Below are 18,847 nucleotides of genomic sequence, written 5' to 3' on the forward strand. Positions count from 1 at the left end.
GCCAAAAAACTTACATGCACATCATGACCCATGGACATGATGAACTAAGGGTGGTGGTGGTAGGGGACGCTGGAGGGAATAAGGGTACCAGGCAGAGGGAGGCAGAGAGTGAAAAGTTAGGACAACAGTAATAGCATTATTAATAAAATACAATTTTTTAAAAAGGACAAAAGCCATAAAAATAAAGGTAACAATTTTGACCACAACAGATCTTAAATTTTTAATGTTTAAAATAACAGGGAAAAAGTATTTGTAACCCATGACAATTTACTTCCAATACAAAAAAGTTTATTTGTTAGAGTGTTTCTCATCTACCAATGAGCATGACATACAATATTTCATTTGATTCTCACAACAATCCTAATAGATAAATGATATTCAAGGTTTGCCAACTGTGCTGCAGCATACTACTATCTATTGTACAGATGGGTTATATGGATGTGCCAAGATACTCATCCCTAATCATTTGGCCTCAAGCAGTCTTCTTCATTTAACCCACTGTCCTACACAAACAGTGTCAGTTTGTGGGCCACAATGTGAAGAAAAGTTAGCAAACTGATAGGTATGTAACAAAAGAGCCTAGTTATTATGAAATATGCATGAAAGTATTAGGGATATTAATTATAAGAAAGCCTGAGGTACGTAATCCCTCCTCAAATGCTTCAGGAAAAAAGTACACACACACACACAGAATATTAAGCAAATGTGACAAAATGTGAAAAACTGGTGAATCTGGCCCTAGCAGGTGGCTCAGCTGGTTGGAGCATCATCCCACACATCAAATGTTTTCAGGTTCAATCCCCAGTGAGGGTGCATACGGGAGGCAACTAACTGATGGATGTCTCTCTCTCTCTCTATCAATGAATATATCCTCGGGTGAGGATTTAAAAAAAACAACTGGTCAATCTGAGTAAAAGGTATAGGAGTTATCTATATTATTCTTGTAGCATTTCTAAAAGTGAAATTACTTCAAAATACAGTTATTTTTAAAAACTCAGCAAGCTGCCTGAAATACCTTCCTAAAGTCCCTCATCTAACTGGAATAAAGCTAAAATTCAAACCCAGGTTCATCCAACTAAACAGCCTGTGCACTCTTAACGCTATCCAACACAACAGAAAAGAATTAAAACCCATAGAGAACTGGGCAAACAACACTGAAGGGCCATTAACAGAGCACAAGTGGCATTTTTAAAAAGATGCTGAATTATCACCATTTAATGAATTATTCAACCAACTGATATAAAATAAACACCTAATGAGATACATTTTCATGAGGATGGAAGAAATGCAGTGAAAGACATTTTTACCTTTATCTAAATCAATAATCTGGCAACTTTTATAAAAAGCAATTCGGTGTTTTCCATTTAAATGTTAAATGTATATATATCCTTTCACCTATCAATGCTAAGAAGTTACTCTACAGAAAACTTCACTTAAGAATGCAACCACTGCAAAAGGATAGCCAATGTATTGCTTTTATAAGATAAAAAACAAGAATAAACCACATGTACCTCTAGAACATAATTCTAGAGCCATTCAAAAGAATGAGATAGATACAAGGGCACGGATGTTGAAAACATCTAAATTACATAGTAGGAGAGAAAAGTAGTCCTCAAATAATGTCTAAATATTATAATTCCCTATATAACAATAAATAAATTATAATATATGTAAGCTTCTATTGCTTTCATACACACTAATTTCTATTTACAGAAAGAAAAGAGATTAGATACACTGAAATGTTAACATTTCCTAACCAGTTAGACTGCTTCACGTTGCCTAAATTTTTTAAAAGTTTATTATTTTTGTAGACATAAAAACTAACTATACTACCAGAGAGAAAGGGGGCTGGGGAGAAGAAGAAGAGGGTAAATGGAATATAAATGATAACAGAGGGAGATTTGTCTTTGGGTAGTGAACACACAATACAATATACAAATGATAAATTATAGAATTGTATACCTGAAATCTATATGATTTTATTAATCAATGTCACCCCCAATAAATTCAATATAAAATTATTACCCTAATAAATAATACTTTAGTATTTGCTCCGTAAGTCCTTTCCACAGCTGAAAATGTCTACTGAGGATTTTTGCCATGATATAATAAATTTTAACTGCTGTCATGCCCTCAACTTGTACCCTATGTCCTATATTTTTTCTTTCTTATTTATACATTTGGGGTGTGTGTGTAGGTATACATATCTGTGTTTGTATGTCAATTCTGTGTTTCTTCTTGGTAACTTCCACTCAGTTATGGCTCCTGTTGATTCACTTTTCTTTTCCATAGCATTAAATAAGAGTATTTTCTTTCAAATCAATACTAATTACATTGTGCATGACCAAGGGCTGTTCTCATACAAATAATAAAAGTTTGCTCTATTAAATACAGAAATGCAGCAACTGTCCTCAATCTCAAGACTGACCCCTTCAGATTAGGGGGGAAAAAAGTTACTATTTGTAAAGTACTAATCTGAAATCTACAGCATATCCTGAAGATCATGTTTACTAAACATACTTAACAGTGAAGCATTAATATAAAATGGTTTATTAAACATGATATTGGGATTAAGAATCAGACTTCTCTACTATGATGAACTCCTCTACTATACTATTTTTTTTCAAAGCATGTGCCCTATTTTTTTTTAACATTTTATTTATTATTTTTAGAGAGAGGAGAAGAGAAGGAAGAAGACAGAAAGAGAAACATCAGTGTGTGGTTGCCTCTCGCTCATCCCCTCCTGGGGACCTGGCCAGCAACCCAGGCATGTGCCCTGACTGGGAATCCAATCGGTGACCTTTTGGTTCACAGGCCGTTCGTTGTTCAATCCACTGAGCCACAACAACCAGGGCTTTACTTTTTTAGAAATTACCTTAATTATAAAACAAAATCTGTGGATTTTAATTTTGGTTAAATTCCCAGCTAATCACTTCTTGACTAATTTAGAATAGTGAACAGATAAGTTCAACTTTAAAATTCCTGAATAACTAAGAGGCTATGTCTATATTTATACTGAATTTTAAATTTTAGCCTCGTAAGGTAATTTAACATTTTAAGAGAACGATTTAAAGAACCATATAAATTGCTTAGACCTTTGAGATCTTTGAGCAGCAGGGAAACTTAAAAAGGCATTCACCAGAATATTTCTGCAGAAGCCAGATTCCCCTTAGGGTAGGCCTTTATAGCTACAAGGGTCTTCAATGCCCCCTAAGAACGTCTTCAGTGGCTTTTTCCCGAGGTCTCATCATATATCCTAATAAGCGCTATCAGGTATAGAAGCACTGATCGTATCACTCATGTGATTAGTTCATGGGCCAAGAAAACTATTATTTAGGGCATAGCAAAAAATAAATTAATCTTCTGCATCCAAGATTAAAAAGAACCTTAAATACAAAACAGCAGTGAAAGAAAATAAAAGAAAAACAGAAAAACATCCAATGTTCATGGATTAGAAATAATGTGTTAAGATTGCAATACTCCCCAAACTGCTCTACAGATTCAATGCAATCCCTATCAAAATCCCAGTTGCCTTTTCTGCAGAAATTGATAAGCTCACCTTAAAATTCATATGTAAATAAATGAAAGGACCCGGAATAGCTATAACAACACTGAAAAATAAGAACAGAGCTGGAAAACTCACACTTCTCAATTTCAAAACTTATTACAAAGCAACAGTAATGAAGAGAGTGTGGAACTGGCATGAGAATAGACATAGATCAACAAAATAGAATTCAAAGTCCAAAAGTAAACCTTTATATTTATGACCAATTTATTTTCAACTAAGGTGCTAAGACCCTTCAATTGGGAAAAAACCGTCTTTTCAACAAATGGTGCTAGGACAACCGGATTATCCACATATAAAAGAATGAATTGGAAGCCATACCCCACAACATATACAAAAATTAATTCAAAATGGATCATGGCCTAAATGTAAGAGCTAAAACTACAATATACTTAAGAAAAAATAAAGTAGAGGTAAATCTATGTGACCGTGGAATAACCAATGTTTCTTTAGACATGATGCCAAAAAGTACAATCAAAGAAAGTAGATAAACTGGACTCCATTAAAATTAAAAAACTTTGTTTTTCAAAAGATACCATCAAGAAGCCCTGGCTGGTGTGGCTCAGTGGACTGAGTGCCAGACTGTGAACCAATCAAAAGATACCACCGAGAAAAGTAGAAAAGATAAGCCACAGGAGGAGAGAAAATATTTGCAAATCAATATATAATAAAGCACTGATGTTCAGACTATATTAAAAAATTATTGTAACTCAACAATAAATAGACAAATAACCTAATTAAAATACAAGCAAATGATTCGAACAGAAATTTTTTCAAAGAAGATATACAAATGGCCAATAAGGGTATAAAAAGACACTTAACATTAGCCATCAGGGAAATGCAAATGAAAAAAATCATAATGATATACTACTTTACACCCACTAGGGTGGCAATAATAAAAAAAGAAAACAGAAAATAACAAGTATTGACAAGAATGTGTAGAAATCAAACTCACATACATTGCTGGTGGGCACGTAAAACAGTTCAACTGTTTTTAAAAGTTTGGCAGTTCCTCAAGAAGCTAAACATAAAAGTTGCTATATAACCCAGCAATTCTACTCCTAGGTACATACACAGGAGAACTGAAAAGAATTCACATAAAAACTTTTTTCACCAATGCTCATAGCAGCATTATTCCTAATAGCCAAAAAGTAGAAACCATTCAAATGTCTACCAGCTGATGAATTAACAAAATGTAGTATAATCCATACAACAGAATATTACTAAACCATAAAAAGAAACAAGGTACTGATCTATGCTACAACTAAGATACTACAACTTGAATACATTATATTAAGTGAAAGAAGACAGACACAAAACATGAAATGTCTGAATAGGTAAATCCAGAGACACAAAGTAGACTTGTAGTTCCCACACCAAAGAAGCAGTTAAAAATAAGGTTTATCTCAGCTGCAGAAGTCTCCCAGGAGCAAGAAGACCCAGCCCCTGACCAGGCTCCTCAGGCCAGGGTTCCAGAGGGGAAGAAAAATCCCAGTAACTTCCAGCTGTGAAAACCAGAGGGACGGCAGCTAAGTGAGATGGAGGGCTTCTGGAGTCCCACTTAGACGGCCCTTAACTGGCCCACAAACAACCTACTCAAATTTACTCACTGAGTTCCAGCCCCAGGCAAGCAACTTAAAAGATGCCAGGGACATACAGGGAAAGAAGTGAACTGTGTTGCTTTGGGGCGAGGGCTGAAGGGGCAGCTGTCTTTCCCAGACGGGAGTGTTAGCAGAAGCCATTGTTCGTTTCCTGAGCCCGCCCCCTGCAGGCACAGGCAGTACCATATCTGAGTCTCCATCAACCTGACTAATCCTGTTCTACCTGCCTTGCTGATTGCCAGAGACCCTGCCCCACCCAACTCTCAGGCCCACCTGAACTACGTCCAGTGGCTTTTCCATACACATGGTCTGTCTGTCTTGGCTCATGCTGAGGACTTTCCTAAATTCTCTCAAAGGTTCATAAACCCCGAACAAGCAGCACCCTAGTCTCAGTGTACCCCATAACTCTAGCCAGCGGTCAGCTTAAGACCACACCAGAGCACCATCCACCCACCTCCACGAACGACACATTCAAAGGGAAGACTGAGTGGGCACCAGAGACCTGCTGAAGCAAGTTCTGCTCTGTGGGGTCAGCCCTTAAACAGCAACTCCCCTGCTGTATTCCCGACCAGTCCTCCTGGATGATTGACCTGGGGGTCAACCCCACCCACTGAGATGCCAATAGCAATCAAGGCTCAACTACAATAGGAGAGAGCACACAGCCCACATGAGAGCACACCTGAAATGCCTGGCTCAGATGACCTGGGAGGGCTGTGCCACTAGGCCCAAAGGACACTTACTACATAAGACATAGTAGCTCTACCTAATACACAGAAACAAACACACAGAGGCAGACAAAAAGGGGAGACAAAGAAACACGTCCCAAATAAAAGAACAGGAGAAATCCCCAGAAAAACAAAATGAAATGGAGGCAAGCAAACTACCAGATACCAAGTTCAAAACAATTGTTATAAAGACGCTCAAGGAATTTAGTGGAACTTCAAGAGCATAAAAAACAACATAGAAAACATAAAATAGAACCAGTCAAAAATGAATATAGTAACTGAAATGAAAAATACACTAGAAGGAAGCAACACAAGATTACATGAAGAACAGGATCAAATGAGTGATTTAGAAGAAAAGGTAGCAGAAAACACCCAATCAGAGCGGGGGGGGGGGGGGGGAGGGAATTTTAAAGGAGTCTTAAGGACCTCTAGGACAATAACAAATGTAACAACAGTTGCATCACAGGGGTACCAAAAAGAGAAGAGAAAAGGCAAGGGATTGAGACTCTGTATGATGAAATAATGACAGCAGACTTCCCTAGCCTGGTAAAGAAAAAAGACACACAAGTCCAGGAAGCTCAGACAATCTCAAACAAGATGAACCTAGAGAGCCCACACCAAGACACATATATTTAAAATGCCATAAATCAATGATAAAGAGAGAATCTTAAAAGCAACGAGAGAAAAGGAGACAGTTACCTATAAAGGAGTTCCCATAAGACCGTCAGTTGATTTCAAAACAGAAACTGTGTAGGCCAGAGGGATTGGCATGAAATACTCAGTGATGAAAAGCAAGGGCCTACAACCAAGATTACTCTATCCAGCATGACTACCATTTAGAATCAAAGGTCAGATAAACAGCTTCCCAGACAAGAAAAAGCTAAAGGAGTTCATCACCACCAAACCAGGATTACAAGAAATGTTAAAGGGACTTCTTTAAGATGAAAAAGATCAAAAATATAAATAACAAAATGGCAATAAATACATGCCTATTGACAATTACTTTTTTTTATCCTCACCCGAGAACATTCTTTTCATTGCTCTCAGGGAGAAAGGAAGGTAGAGAGAGAAAATGTGAGTGAAACGTCATTGTGAGAGAGAAACATCAACTAGTTACCCTCTCGTATGTGCACCAATGCTGGGTGGAGGGGTAATCAAACTTGCAACCCATGTATGTCCCTGACCAGGAATCAAACCAGTGACCTTTAGGTCTATGGGATAATGCTCCAACCAAGCCACACCAGCCAGGGCTACAATTACTTTAAATGCAAACAGATTAAATGCTCCAATCAAAAGACATAGGGTGACTGAATGGATAAGAAAACAAGACCTTTATATGATGTCTACAAGAGATTCACTTAAGACAGAAAGACATACAGACTAAAAGTCAAGGGATGGAAACGATATTTCATAAAAATAGAAATAAAGAAACAAAAAAGCTGGAGTAGCAATTCTTGTATCAGACAAAACAGACTTTAAAATAAGGGCTGTTAACAAGAGACAAGGAGGACTCAGGAATTCCATTTCTGGGTATTTTTCTGAAGAAACCCCGAACTCTAAATCTAAGACATATGCATCCATGTGTTCACTGAAGCATTATTCACAGTAGCCAAAATATGGAAGTAAATTAAGTGTCCATCAATAGATTAATGGATAAAGAAGTGGTGCATGTATATGGGGGAATAACTTGCACCACCCCTGCAAAAAGAATGAAATCTTGCCTTTCTGAAATATAGGTATACCTAGAGGGTATTATGCTGAGTGAAGTAAGTCAGAGAAAGACAAATGCCAGATGATTTCACTAACATGTGGAATCTAAAAAACAAAATAAATGAGTAAGCGAAACAGAAATAGATACAGAGAACATTGTAATGACTGCCAGATGGGAGGGGTGTTGGGGGGATGGGTGAAAAAGATGAAGGGATTTATAAGTACAAAACTGGTAGTTACAGAATAGTCATGGCGATGTAAAGTACAGCACAGGGACCTTAATCAATAATACTGAATAAACTATGTATGGTGTCTGATGTGTACTAGTTTTATCAGGGTGATTACTTTGACTAATCACTGGGTTGTACACCTGAAACTAATGTAAAATTGTACGTCAAATGTAACTGAAAAATAGAAAATTATTTTTTTTAAATGTTATGTTTTGGGATTTGATAGTAGTGATGTTGTAAAACTTTGTAAATATACTAAAACCCACTGAACTATAAACGTTAAAAGGGTGAATTTTATGTTGGGTGGACTCTATCTCAATAAAATTGTTACAAAATTTTAAAAATCCTAGTGTAAATAGTATCCAATGTGTATCTTCAAGACAAATTTAAGTTCCATCTTTTTAAACTGGTCTCAAAATTCCATAAAATTCATAATCTAATAATTTTTATGGTATACATTTTTTAAATATGCAAATCCATTAGGTGTCAAGAAAAAAGAAATAAAAATTAACTCACCCTCTTTTCACTTTTGTGAAATCAAATGCAACTTGTCTGTATGAAACTGCTTTTTCATTTAGATATCTACTATACCGCCTAATAAATGTAGACATGTCATATCCTGTAAAAAAAAAAAAAGTTTTCATAAATTATTAAAATTTCAATTTGCTTAGAAAACCAACTCATTTCACCCAATGACCATAATGTCTTGATACTCAATTCTGTGGTGTAAATTAAATGACTAATGAATAATATCGGATTAAAATCTCTAAGACTTTACATTTTTAAGTCAGGTATGTTGTATGTCTCTTTGAAAAACCTTCCGCCTTAGAATTTCACTAAAATAGTAATTCTGCTCAGCTTCTGATCATCATACATACCTTTTATTTATTAGGAATTAGAAAAAGATGTTGTCTTACACTACTTGGTAACCTCATAACTCAAATTTAACATCCTATAGAACCACAACCCTACTCCTCAAATCATTAAGCAGTTTTATAATTCTCATATCTAAGAAATTATTATTTGTATATTATTTAGAACAACCATAACCATGTACGCCAACCTTACTAAAAGTACAGAAAATAACTGCATAGTACAATGAAAGAAATGTCAATATGTAAGTTAAGGCATAACAAAAAATAATTATGTTTTCAATAAAACTTTCTAAATGAATACCTAAATCACCCTAAGGTGTTGTTTCAGTACAATCATGGGATTTGAAAATTTCAGCAACATAAAATCTAATCAATGTTATAAAAGGAAAAACAATGGCATTTTAGCTATTGCCTCGCACAAGTAAGTCTATAAATTTTTCCTCCTCACTGAAAAACAGGTACATTTTATTTTGGCTCATCTTCATTTAAAAAATTTAACTTTACTTAATGATCTCTGCTACTTCAAAAAGACAGAACAATCAAAAAAAGAAAACGTGAACCAACTGGATTTAACATAATCACCACTTCATTTATTCAGCAAATATTTCTACAACGTTTATTAAGTGCAACTTGAAGAAAAATTAGTGAACAAAAAAAAATTACTGCACTCATCATTTCTCATAGCCACTAGTGTATTCAATAAGGTGTTACACATTCATATTCCTCAGCTCTTTAGTTGACACTGTTCCTCTAATTGACTCTTATCCTCTCTACTGAGGGAAATACCTCTCATCCTTCAAGGCTCAATCTGGGAAACCTTCCTCAAACTCTGAGCTCCCACATTATTCTTACTTCATATACAGCTTACAGCTATTATATACACAAAGTATCTATCTCACTCACTACACAAGAAGCTTATGTATACTTACATACACTTAGTATAACACCTAGTCCATATTTAACAAAATATGACTCTGCCCAACAAAATACATCAGCAGTCAAATTTCCTTTTCTAAAACACCAATGAATTACATGCTTTTAATTACTATTTCAGTCTTATTTTTATGATCTCTTTAGAATATGATCTTCAAATAAAAGGCCTAAAAACTGTTCTCCATATGAAAGGAATAAAAGTATTAAAATTTTATCATCAGAAATGCTTAATTTGCATTTAAGAAAGTGGCTAATAAGCACAAAACAACCTCACTTGGCCATATGTATATAATCTCCTCTAGAGTAGTCGTCTGCATATTATTTTCCAGACTCTTAGTTCAAATAAACAAAGGGGAGAGGAAGAAATAAAAAGATGAGCCAGCAGTTTCTTTCATGTCCCCCAAAACAAAGCAGCTCCAGTTTTATCTGTAGTATATATCTAGCTTCTATTTAAGATTTTTTAATTTGAAAAACAGATTTCTTGCTTAATTTTTTTCCTTAACTACTTAGAGCATTATATTCTTCATTAAAGTAAAATCAATCTTGTAACACCTGGTCCTATGTTTAGGTTACTGGTCTTCCAAAATCTCTAAAAGATAGGTATTCAATTCATGCTAATTAATACTCCTATCTGCCAACAGAAACAAGTACTGAAACTGGACAGTCCTGGACAGTCCCTAACCCAAACACAACTAAGCCACTAAATTCTACTGATTTTATCTCCACAAGAGCCACAATTCAGGTTCTCATTAACTCTCCACTGAATGACTGAAACGCTGACCAGAACAGTCAATGTCTTCAAGATTGTATTCACTCCAGTCCAACCTGCACTGAGCTGTGATGCTTGCTTTATTATACATATTTCCTCTCCCCTTCTCCCTCAACTCAAAAAACTCTGATTTCTCACTGCATTACAAAATCCCAATTTTATCAAATTCTTACTTGCTTGAATGTGGTCCCAAATAGCTTCTTGAGGGCTATTTGCCACTATATATTCTCCAATACATCATCCATACATCCTGTTCACACTCATTTGCTCTATAAATCTCAAATACCCCATGTTCTTTCACATCCGTGTTTATCTATGTACATTTGCTTAAGCCAACTCATGTCCCTGTCCATTTTTTAAAACCCAGCACAAAAATCTCACCTTCTCTAAACACATTTCCCAGACTGAGCCTTACTGTTGGATATTCCCAAGTCATCTAGTATATCCCTTGAGGCCTTTCCTAGAGTTGACATTCTATAATGCTAACGACCAAGTTCTGGGATAGATATTGTACAACAGATCCCATTAAAACAGAATTGTGCATGGAGGGCTACAACACCAAATTACAGCAATTTCAAGTTAATTAAATTAAAAGTAAAATAAGATAAAATAACAGGTGTGAGTATCAATGAGCAATTCAACTGAATAAAACACCGCTTACCTTTTCTACTAAATATTCCCAACTACATTCCTTGGAATAAAGCATAAAATATTAACAATCACAATGAAAGAAGATACTTACATAGTGTTTCTTGTGTCCCAAGAATTATTTTAAGCACTTTACACCGATTAACTAGGTTAAGCCTCATGCAAAAACTTACAAAGTAGGTGCTATCATTATTCCTGATTTTACAGGCGCAGGCAGAGAGGTGAAGTAACTTAACTTGTTCAAGTTCATGCTAGTAGGTGGTAGAGATGGGATTCAAACCTAGGCAATCTAGTTCCAAAATCCAGGCTCTCAAAACACAACCCTATTTTGTTTCTCAAAGAGCTTTAGCTGTCAAGTAGTTAAGTCAATCTTAACCTTCACACTAAAATAGTTATTTCTCCCCCACAATTACTAAAATACGAGGTTCCTCTACAGCACATGTTCTAAAAGACAAAATTCAATTCTGCAGGAATCATCACATGGGGTCACTCTTGATATTCTATAATAAGTTGTCTTTACCTTGCAATCCACTTTTATCCAAAAAATTGCTTAAGTTAAACAACGTGTTTCTTGAAGCCAAATACTGAATAAAACGCTGAAAAAAACAAAAAATAATTGTGTCAATTAAGATGCTGCCATCTATCAAACTCTAACTTGAGAATCAGGGAGAAAAGTGGTTAATATATTCCATTAAGCTTATCTAGTTTAAATTTCTCATCCATAGTCTTCCTATTAACTATTACCAAACCTAAAAACACATATTTTTCATTAGCATACAAGAATTTATTAAAGCCTAATACCCACAGCTATTTAAGTCAAAATAAAAATGGGCACATTAAACTCAGTAATTTTGCCCTTTTTTGCAGCATATTTGGACTACAGCTGATCATAGTTAGGTGGCATCTTGACTTTTTAAAAACACAAAATACTTATAATTGTATGAGTACAAGAGAACAATATTATAGACATCCTCTTACCCCCTGCCTAGATTAAACACATTACAATACTTAGAGTTCCTCACAGAATCAAAACATTATAGACTACTGAACACACTTTTAATTCCATTCCCTCTCACCATCTTCAGAGGTAATCACTTTTCTGAGTAGGTACACATCATTCCCATGGGTTTTTATAATTTTACTACATATATATCCATAAGCTGTGCATAATTTTGTTTTCTATTTTAAATTTACAGAAATATCATACTGCATTTCTTTTCTAGTGCACTTTGTAATAACTTTTCTCTAAGAATTATTCACTTAATATATGTAGACCTAGTTCATTCATTTTATTTTTTTAAACATTTGTGGTATTTTTAAATTTTTTTTAAACATTTTACTTATTTACTTTTAGAGAGAAGGGGAGGGAAAGAGAAGGAGAGGAACAGGAATGTGCAAGAGATACATTAATCGGTTGCTTCTTGCATTCCCCCAGCGTGGGACCTGGCCTACAACCCAGGCATGTGCCCCAACCGGGAATCAAACTGGCAGCCCTTCAGACCGGTGCTCAATCCACTAAGCCACACCGGCCAGGGCTCATTCATTTTAAATGTTCTAGTATTTCAATGAACTACTATAATATTATGTACTAATTTCTTTATGGATAAAGTTCTTGCCAATTTCACTATTATTAACCATGTTTAGTTGACATCTTTGTACTTGATGTCCATATACAAGCATATAAGAGTTTCTCATTGATATATACTTGGCATTGAATTGGTGGGTCAACGTGTTTAAAAGTTCACCTTCTCAAAATGCTCCTCCCAAAGTGCTTACCATAGAACACTATCTTAACTTCCCATTACATACAGTCTTAATAAAAGGAAGCTAAAGAAATTCCTTTCAATTTTACTTCTTAGGATTTCCTTTTTTTTTTTTTTAAGTATGCAGAGGGTTACAATCAATTAGGATGCATACCATCACTCCCAATTTAGTTTTGTTGATCTGAGATCATCCTAAACAAATCAACCAGGATTTTGAAAAACAATCTGTAAATCAAAGACTTACCTTTCATCACTTACCCTAAAACGAACTATTCAAAATGGCAGTATTAGACTCTGATTTTTGTAAGCTTTGATAATTCTTTGTTTTGAGGGTCTATCCTATGCATTATAAGATGTTTAAAAGCATCCCTGCCCTCTAGCCACTAGGTGCTAGTAGCAGTCCCTCCAGTTGGGACAAATGTACCTGAATGGGGAAATCACTCTGCTCCCCTTCCCTATTTGAGAACCACTGTTCACGGTATTCCGAACACCACAGCATAAGAACCTATGCATGCTCTCACAGACTAATAACTGCCATTGTGAAAACACTAGCACAAAAAAATAAGCAGAGCATTGCATTTCTTGTAGCTGCTTAAGGGAAACTAAACATGAGTTTATCTAAAAACCACATTGAAATTCTCCTCCCTTCAGTCAACTGTAAAGAATGGCAATCAACTTTGTGCTTCTTATCCTTTATCAAAGTTTTGCTTCTAATATTATCACCTTATTTACAGCCTGTTTATCTGGCATTGCTGTTGGTTATATTTGTGGCTTTTTCTTTTTGAAGAATAAACTACAGCTGACCCTTGAACAATGTGGGGGTTGGGGGTACCAACATCCAGAGCAGTCAAAAACCCACATATAACTTTTGATTCACCCAAAACTTAACTACTATTAGCCTACTGTTGATTGTTACTAGGTATTACATATTGTACTCTTATAATAAAGTAAGCTAGAGAAAGAAAATGTTACTAAAATTTTTAAGGAAGAGAAAATGCCTTTACAGTATTTATTGAAAAAAATCCACATATAAGTAGACCCATGAAATACAAGCCCATGTGTTCAGGAGTCAAGTGTACATTTTTTTTTAAGTGAAAAATACATATAAGCCTGATATTCTTAGGACTAAATGATCACATCTTAAGTAAACACATTACTGATAAAAGTAATTATGCTAGTTAAGACCAAAATGTTTCAAGTGACATTGAAATTAATATAGCCAAGCATTTCTACTGATTCTGTATACTGGTTATAATGAATTAGAAAGCAACTGAGCCCTGGCTGGTGTGGCTCAGTGGACTGAACGCTGGCCTGCAAACCAAAAGGTCACTCGTTCAATTCCAGTCAGGGCACATGCCTGGGTTGCAGGCCAGGTCCCCAGTTGGGAGTGTGGGAGAGCCAACTGATCAATGTTTCTCCTTCACACTGATGTTTCTCTCCCTCCCTTTCCTTTTCTCTTAGAATAAATAAATAAGATCTTTAAAAAAAAGCAACTGAGTCATATATGGCAACATGTCTAAAAATGGTCATGGCTATTGACCAGCAATCATGTTTTAGGTAACACTTCTGGAAATAATTTTTCATTAAAAACTACAAATAAAATTATTCAATGTGGTGCTGTAAAAGTGAATAATAAGAAAACTAAATTTCTGGCAAGGGGAAGAGTTAAGAAAATCATGAAGCCCTGGCTGGGTAACTCAGTTGGTTAGAACATTGTCCCAATGCACCAAGGCTGCAGGTTTAATCCCTGGTCAGGGCATATACAAGAATCAACCAATGAATGCATAGACAGGTAGAACAACAAATCAGTATCTTTTTCTCTTTCCACCTCCCTCAAAGCAATAAATACATTTTTTTAAAAATCATGCAGTACATTATCAACTATATAATAATTAAAGATGATAAATACAAAGAACATACGACAAGGAGATGCTTATGTTATAATATATTTAAAAACTAAATACTTTATCTAGATATAGCTATAAAAATACTTTTGGAGAAGGACCAAAAACACCAAAATGTGCAAAAAGATCTGTTGCAATGATAAAGTTGTAGACAAATTCCCCTTTTAATTCTGAACTTTAATGATGCTCTATTGGCATATATCAAAGATGACAGAAGAGTCTCATGACTGAAAAGCTCAAAATAATGAATAAAGTGATGGATGTATGAAAGTCATTATGCTCAAAAGGTGAATGCCAGTAACTAATGTCCCTCCCCTTTTCTATGAAAGCTACCTCCCAGAAACCCGTGGGCTGTATTTTTCTAAGGCACATACTAATGTAGATTTGTCTAGTTCCACTCAAATGTTCTTTTAACACAATTTTATTTATTTTTTTAACATAATTTTAAGTTGTCCTTTTAACACAATTTTACAAGTTAAGTATACTGGGCTGAGAAAGTCATATAAGGTAAGACCTCAAAAATGAGCTGCTACACTGGCACTTAAACAAAAGATGACTCTCTCCAAACATTAAACTGCAAAAGCTTGTGCATCTTATTTGTTCCGAGTTTGGGTAAAGAAAACTTTAGACTCATGTCTCATCTCTGCTGACAAAGGCTTTCTTCAAAATCAGTCATTCTACCAAAAGGCCATCAAACTCCTCAATTAGGCAAAGTGCCTCCCAACAGACAACTTTATCAGATCAGACAAATCTGATTGGTCTATAGTGAAAAAGCAACTGGATATAAATAAACATACAGTCTATACTCAAGGCCTGTGAAGACTAGTGTTGTTTACAGAATTCATCTCCAGGCACAGATCCTTCCTTCTTGATCTCATTATTGAAGCCCTCAATGCTCTGACCCACTTTCCGTGTTCTGGCTTAGAAGCCATCTTTTCCCAAACTGTAAGTTCTACAATTATATTTCTTTGTAGACATCTTGCCCTATTTATCTATATTATTCAGTTGCTGAAGCCATTCCTTAAGTTTCAGGGGAAGAAGCAAGCTTAATAATCAGTCAATGCACCAATGTGCTCGTTAACCAAAAATTCTGCTTACCTCATTTCCATACACCATCAAATGATGAGTTGTAATGAGAGATTTGAAGACCACCACCCAACTACTGTTAGTAGTTCTTTCAAATAAACTGTCTGCCAACTGCGGGATATTCACATTCATCTCATTTGTGCACTGAATTAAGTCTGCAATAAAAGAAAAAATAATTTATTCTCTGGCTTTATTTATTGTTAATACCAGATTTTCTAATAGGAGAAGGATCTAACAGAGTGGAGCAACAATAGGTAGTTTGGAAAAGTTGTTAAAGATCTCAGAAGTACGACTGACACCAATCACTATAATCTACCTGAGAAGTAAACAGGGTATAGATTAGGATCGCATAAATGATCAGTAACACCAGAAGGTAAATCAAACTCCTTCAAAGAGTAATTCACCCTCAAGTATTTTATTTATCTCAAAGGGAACTGTTTCAAGGCCTTAAGGAACTTTCACAATTCTCTTACTACTCATAAACCTTCAGAGTTACAATACTAGTATTATTCAATTCTACATTAAAAAAAACATTATAAAAAATCATACACATGGAAGCATGAATAAGCTAAAGGTCAAACTACCTTTATTTATTAATATCCTCCCTAGAATACCGTGCGTGCACTGTGAGGAAGATAACAGATATGTGGTCTCGCAGAGGGTAGGATCTCAGTTTGTTTATATAAAATAATTCTCATTCTTTTCTCTCTTCTATTCTACTGCCTTATATCTCAGATATCAGTTGATAGCAACTAACACTGACAAAACTGAAAAAATGGACTTAAGTTTCTTATTGCAATAAATTTCCTAGTAAGAAATGATCCAGGAATTCTACTCAATTGTTACTCTGAAAAAATTAAAAACAATGTAACTTCCAATCTTATATTTCAAGCTGAAAACATTTCTATAAAAGTCGAATATACAATTGTTTTAGCACTAAAACTGAAAAAAAGCTATTAACAGACCTCCACTCTGCTTAAGACATTATTATTGGCAAAGTCAACAAAAAAGAAAATACAAAATATGGTCCAATTTAGAGAATTAATAGAAAGGAAGACCAAGAAATGAATTGTTTTACTTTTAAAGTATGTGTAAGTATCTCAATTGTAACTACCATAAAGGGAAAAATATCAAAGTCATTCATGACTCATTAGCAGTTTTGTCCACTTTTAATCCTCAGTGCATAATGATTATTTATGAATTCAAGTGACCTAACTTGGCCTTGACTGCTAGCAAGAAACATCAATGTAACTATGACCAATTATCTGTTTATCTTCAAAAATGTTTGTTCTAATAGGTCCAATTATTATACAAAGTAACATTTGAGAAGCAAATACATTTGAGATAAGCAGTTAACATGGCCAACAATTCTTAAAGAACAAAACACAAGTGTCAAACAGAATGTCCACAGAACAGAAGAATGGCACAGGCTTTCATTCAGACTACCAGCAACTAGAATAAACAGTACTTTCCACTTACTGTGTATGGTTCAGCTCCTGATAGTAAAAAGCAGAATTTGATCTCTACTTTCTCTGAATCTTACTTTTATACCTGTCCTATGGCACTGAAAATATTTATTGTACTTGCCTTATTTCCAAAACTAAGCTTTGCCTCCCAAAATATAATCTACTGAGGGCCTATTTCTTGCTCATTGTGAATTCTTTAAAACTTTAAGCACCATGGTCAAGTTCTGAACCTAATTATAAGAAGTTATATTCCTAGTTCTTTTTCTATAATTATAATTTTCTATATCCTTCCAAAAACTGTCTTGATAAGCTACTCAGTTCTTAAATATGTAACTTCCTCATTATCACACCAATAGTCATTTTACTCCTCATAACCTTATTTTATTAGTTTTCAAAACTATCTGTCACAATATTTCTTGTCACAATACTACCCCAAAAGTACTCTTACCTCTGTGTTTATATACATTTCCTAAAGCCAATCAGTAAACAAGTCTCCTAAATGTCTAGCAATTCCAGTTTTTCCTCTCCATCCCACTATCACTGCCAAGCCAGAGTTCAAATCTCATTTATTTCTTAAGAAGTGGTACCACTTCTGGGAGCAATAAAAAATTGGGAAGGGAGATTATCATGCTCTCTGAGGGGTTTCAATGGTATTTAATATCAAGGATGAAGATGACTGTCCTGCAATGTACAATCAGAACTCCACAATTAAAAATTGTCCCAACCCAGAGTGCCCCCGCTGAGAAATGTTGGACTGACTGACCTCTTCACTTTTAATGACACCTGATTGGGGACCCACCCTCGCCACACCACCACATACTCTCTAAACTGGTCATAGAGTGACCTACAACACAACACTGAATGTCATCACTGCTTAACCTCACAATGATGTCTCCACTGCTTAAAGGATGGCATACATTTCATCCTTGCCAACAGCCTCCTTCAACCTCAGTTTCCAACACAAACCCACTTTACAGTTTTCTCTGTTGTACCTTGCTGTTTCATACCCAAATTTTTCCATTATTGCTCATTCTTCAAAATGAATGAAGCCATCCCCCTGTGAAGTCTTCCCCTTCACTAAGGCCTCCACAAGGCGTTAAAGCTGGCACATAATTCTACACTACAGAATTACTCTACACTATCATTATTTACTTCCAAATCATTCTCTTCTACTAGAAGGAGAAAACTTAAAAGGAGTGTGCTAACATTTCTATTAGCAATTTCCATATTATTCATCACAGACCTAAGTAAACTGCAGTATTAATCAGATAGTCTGATTTTAAATGAAGCCAAAGATGTAATTTCAGTTTTAACTACTATTTTATGTATTAGAGTATAATCTATCTCTCATATTTCCTTTGTGATCAGCTCTCCCCCAGCATCACTTCACTTCAGTAACACTGACATCTCCTGTGTAATTCTTCCCAGAAGCCAAGTACTCTTCCCTCAGGTGCCTGGCACTTGCTGTTCCTTCTGCCTAGAATACTCTTCTCTCAGATATCTATACTTCTTGCCCCCTTGCTTTATTCCAATAGATCTTTGCTCAAATACCATCTTACCAGGTGAATGGAT

General features: G+C 35.3%; 1 protein-coding gene across 19 annotated transcripts in view; it reads right to left on the reverse strand.

Moving 5' to 3' along the window:
• The window catches only part of PICALM (phosphatidylinositol binding clathrin assembly protein), a 113,841-nt gene that overhangs the window by 59,507 nt on the left and 35,487 nt on the right, over nt 1–18,847 (reverse strand). For all 19 annotated transcript variants that reach the window (XM_045182059.3, XM_053925737.2, XM_024572702.4 and 16 more), the window contains exons 2-4: nt 15,822–15,964; nt 11,577–11,652; nt 8,348–8,450 (exon numbers count right to left, since the gene is read on the reverse strand). In XM_045182059.3, the coding sequence (XP_045037994.1) occupies nt 8,348–8,450; nt 11,577–11,652; nt 15,822–15,964 (322 nt within the window). The remainder of the gene's footprint in view (nt 1–8,347; nt 8,451–11,576; nt 11,653–15,821; nt 15,965–18,847) is intronic.

This window comes from Desmodus rotundus, chromosome 5, assembly GCF_022682495.2.
Source record: "Desmodus rotundus isolate HL8 chromosome 5, HLdesRot8A.1, whole genome shotgun sequence".
NCBI lineage: Eukaryota > Metazoa > Chordata > Mammalia > Chiroptera > Phyllostomidae > Desmodus > Desmodus rotundus.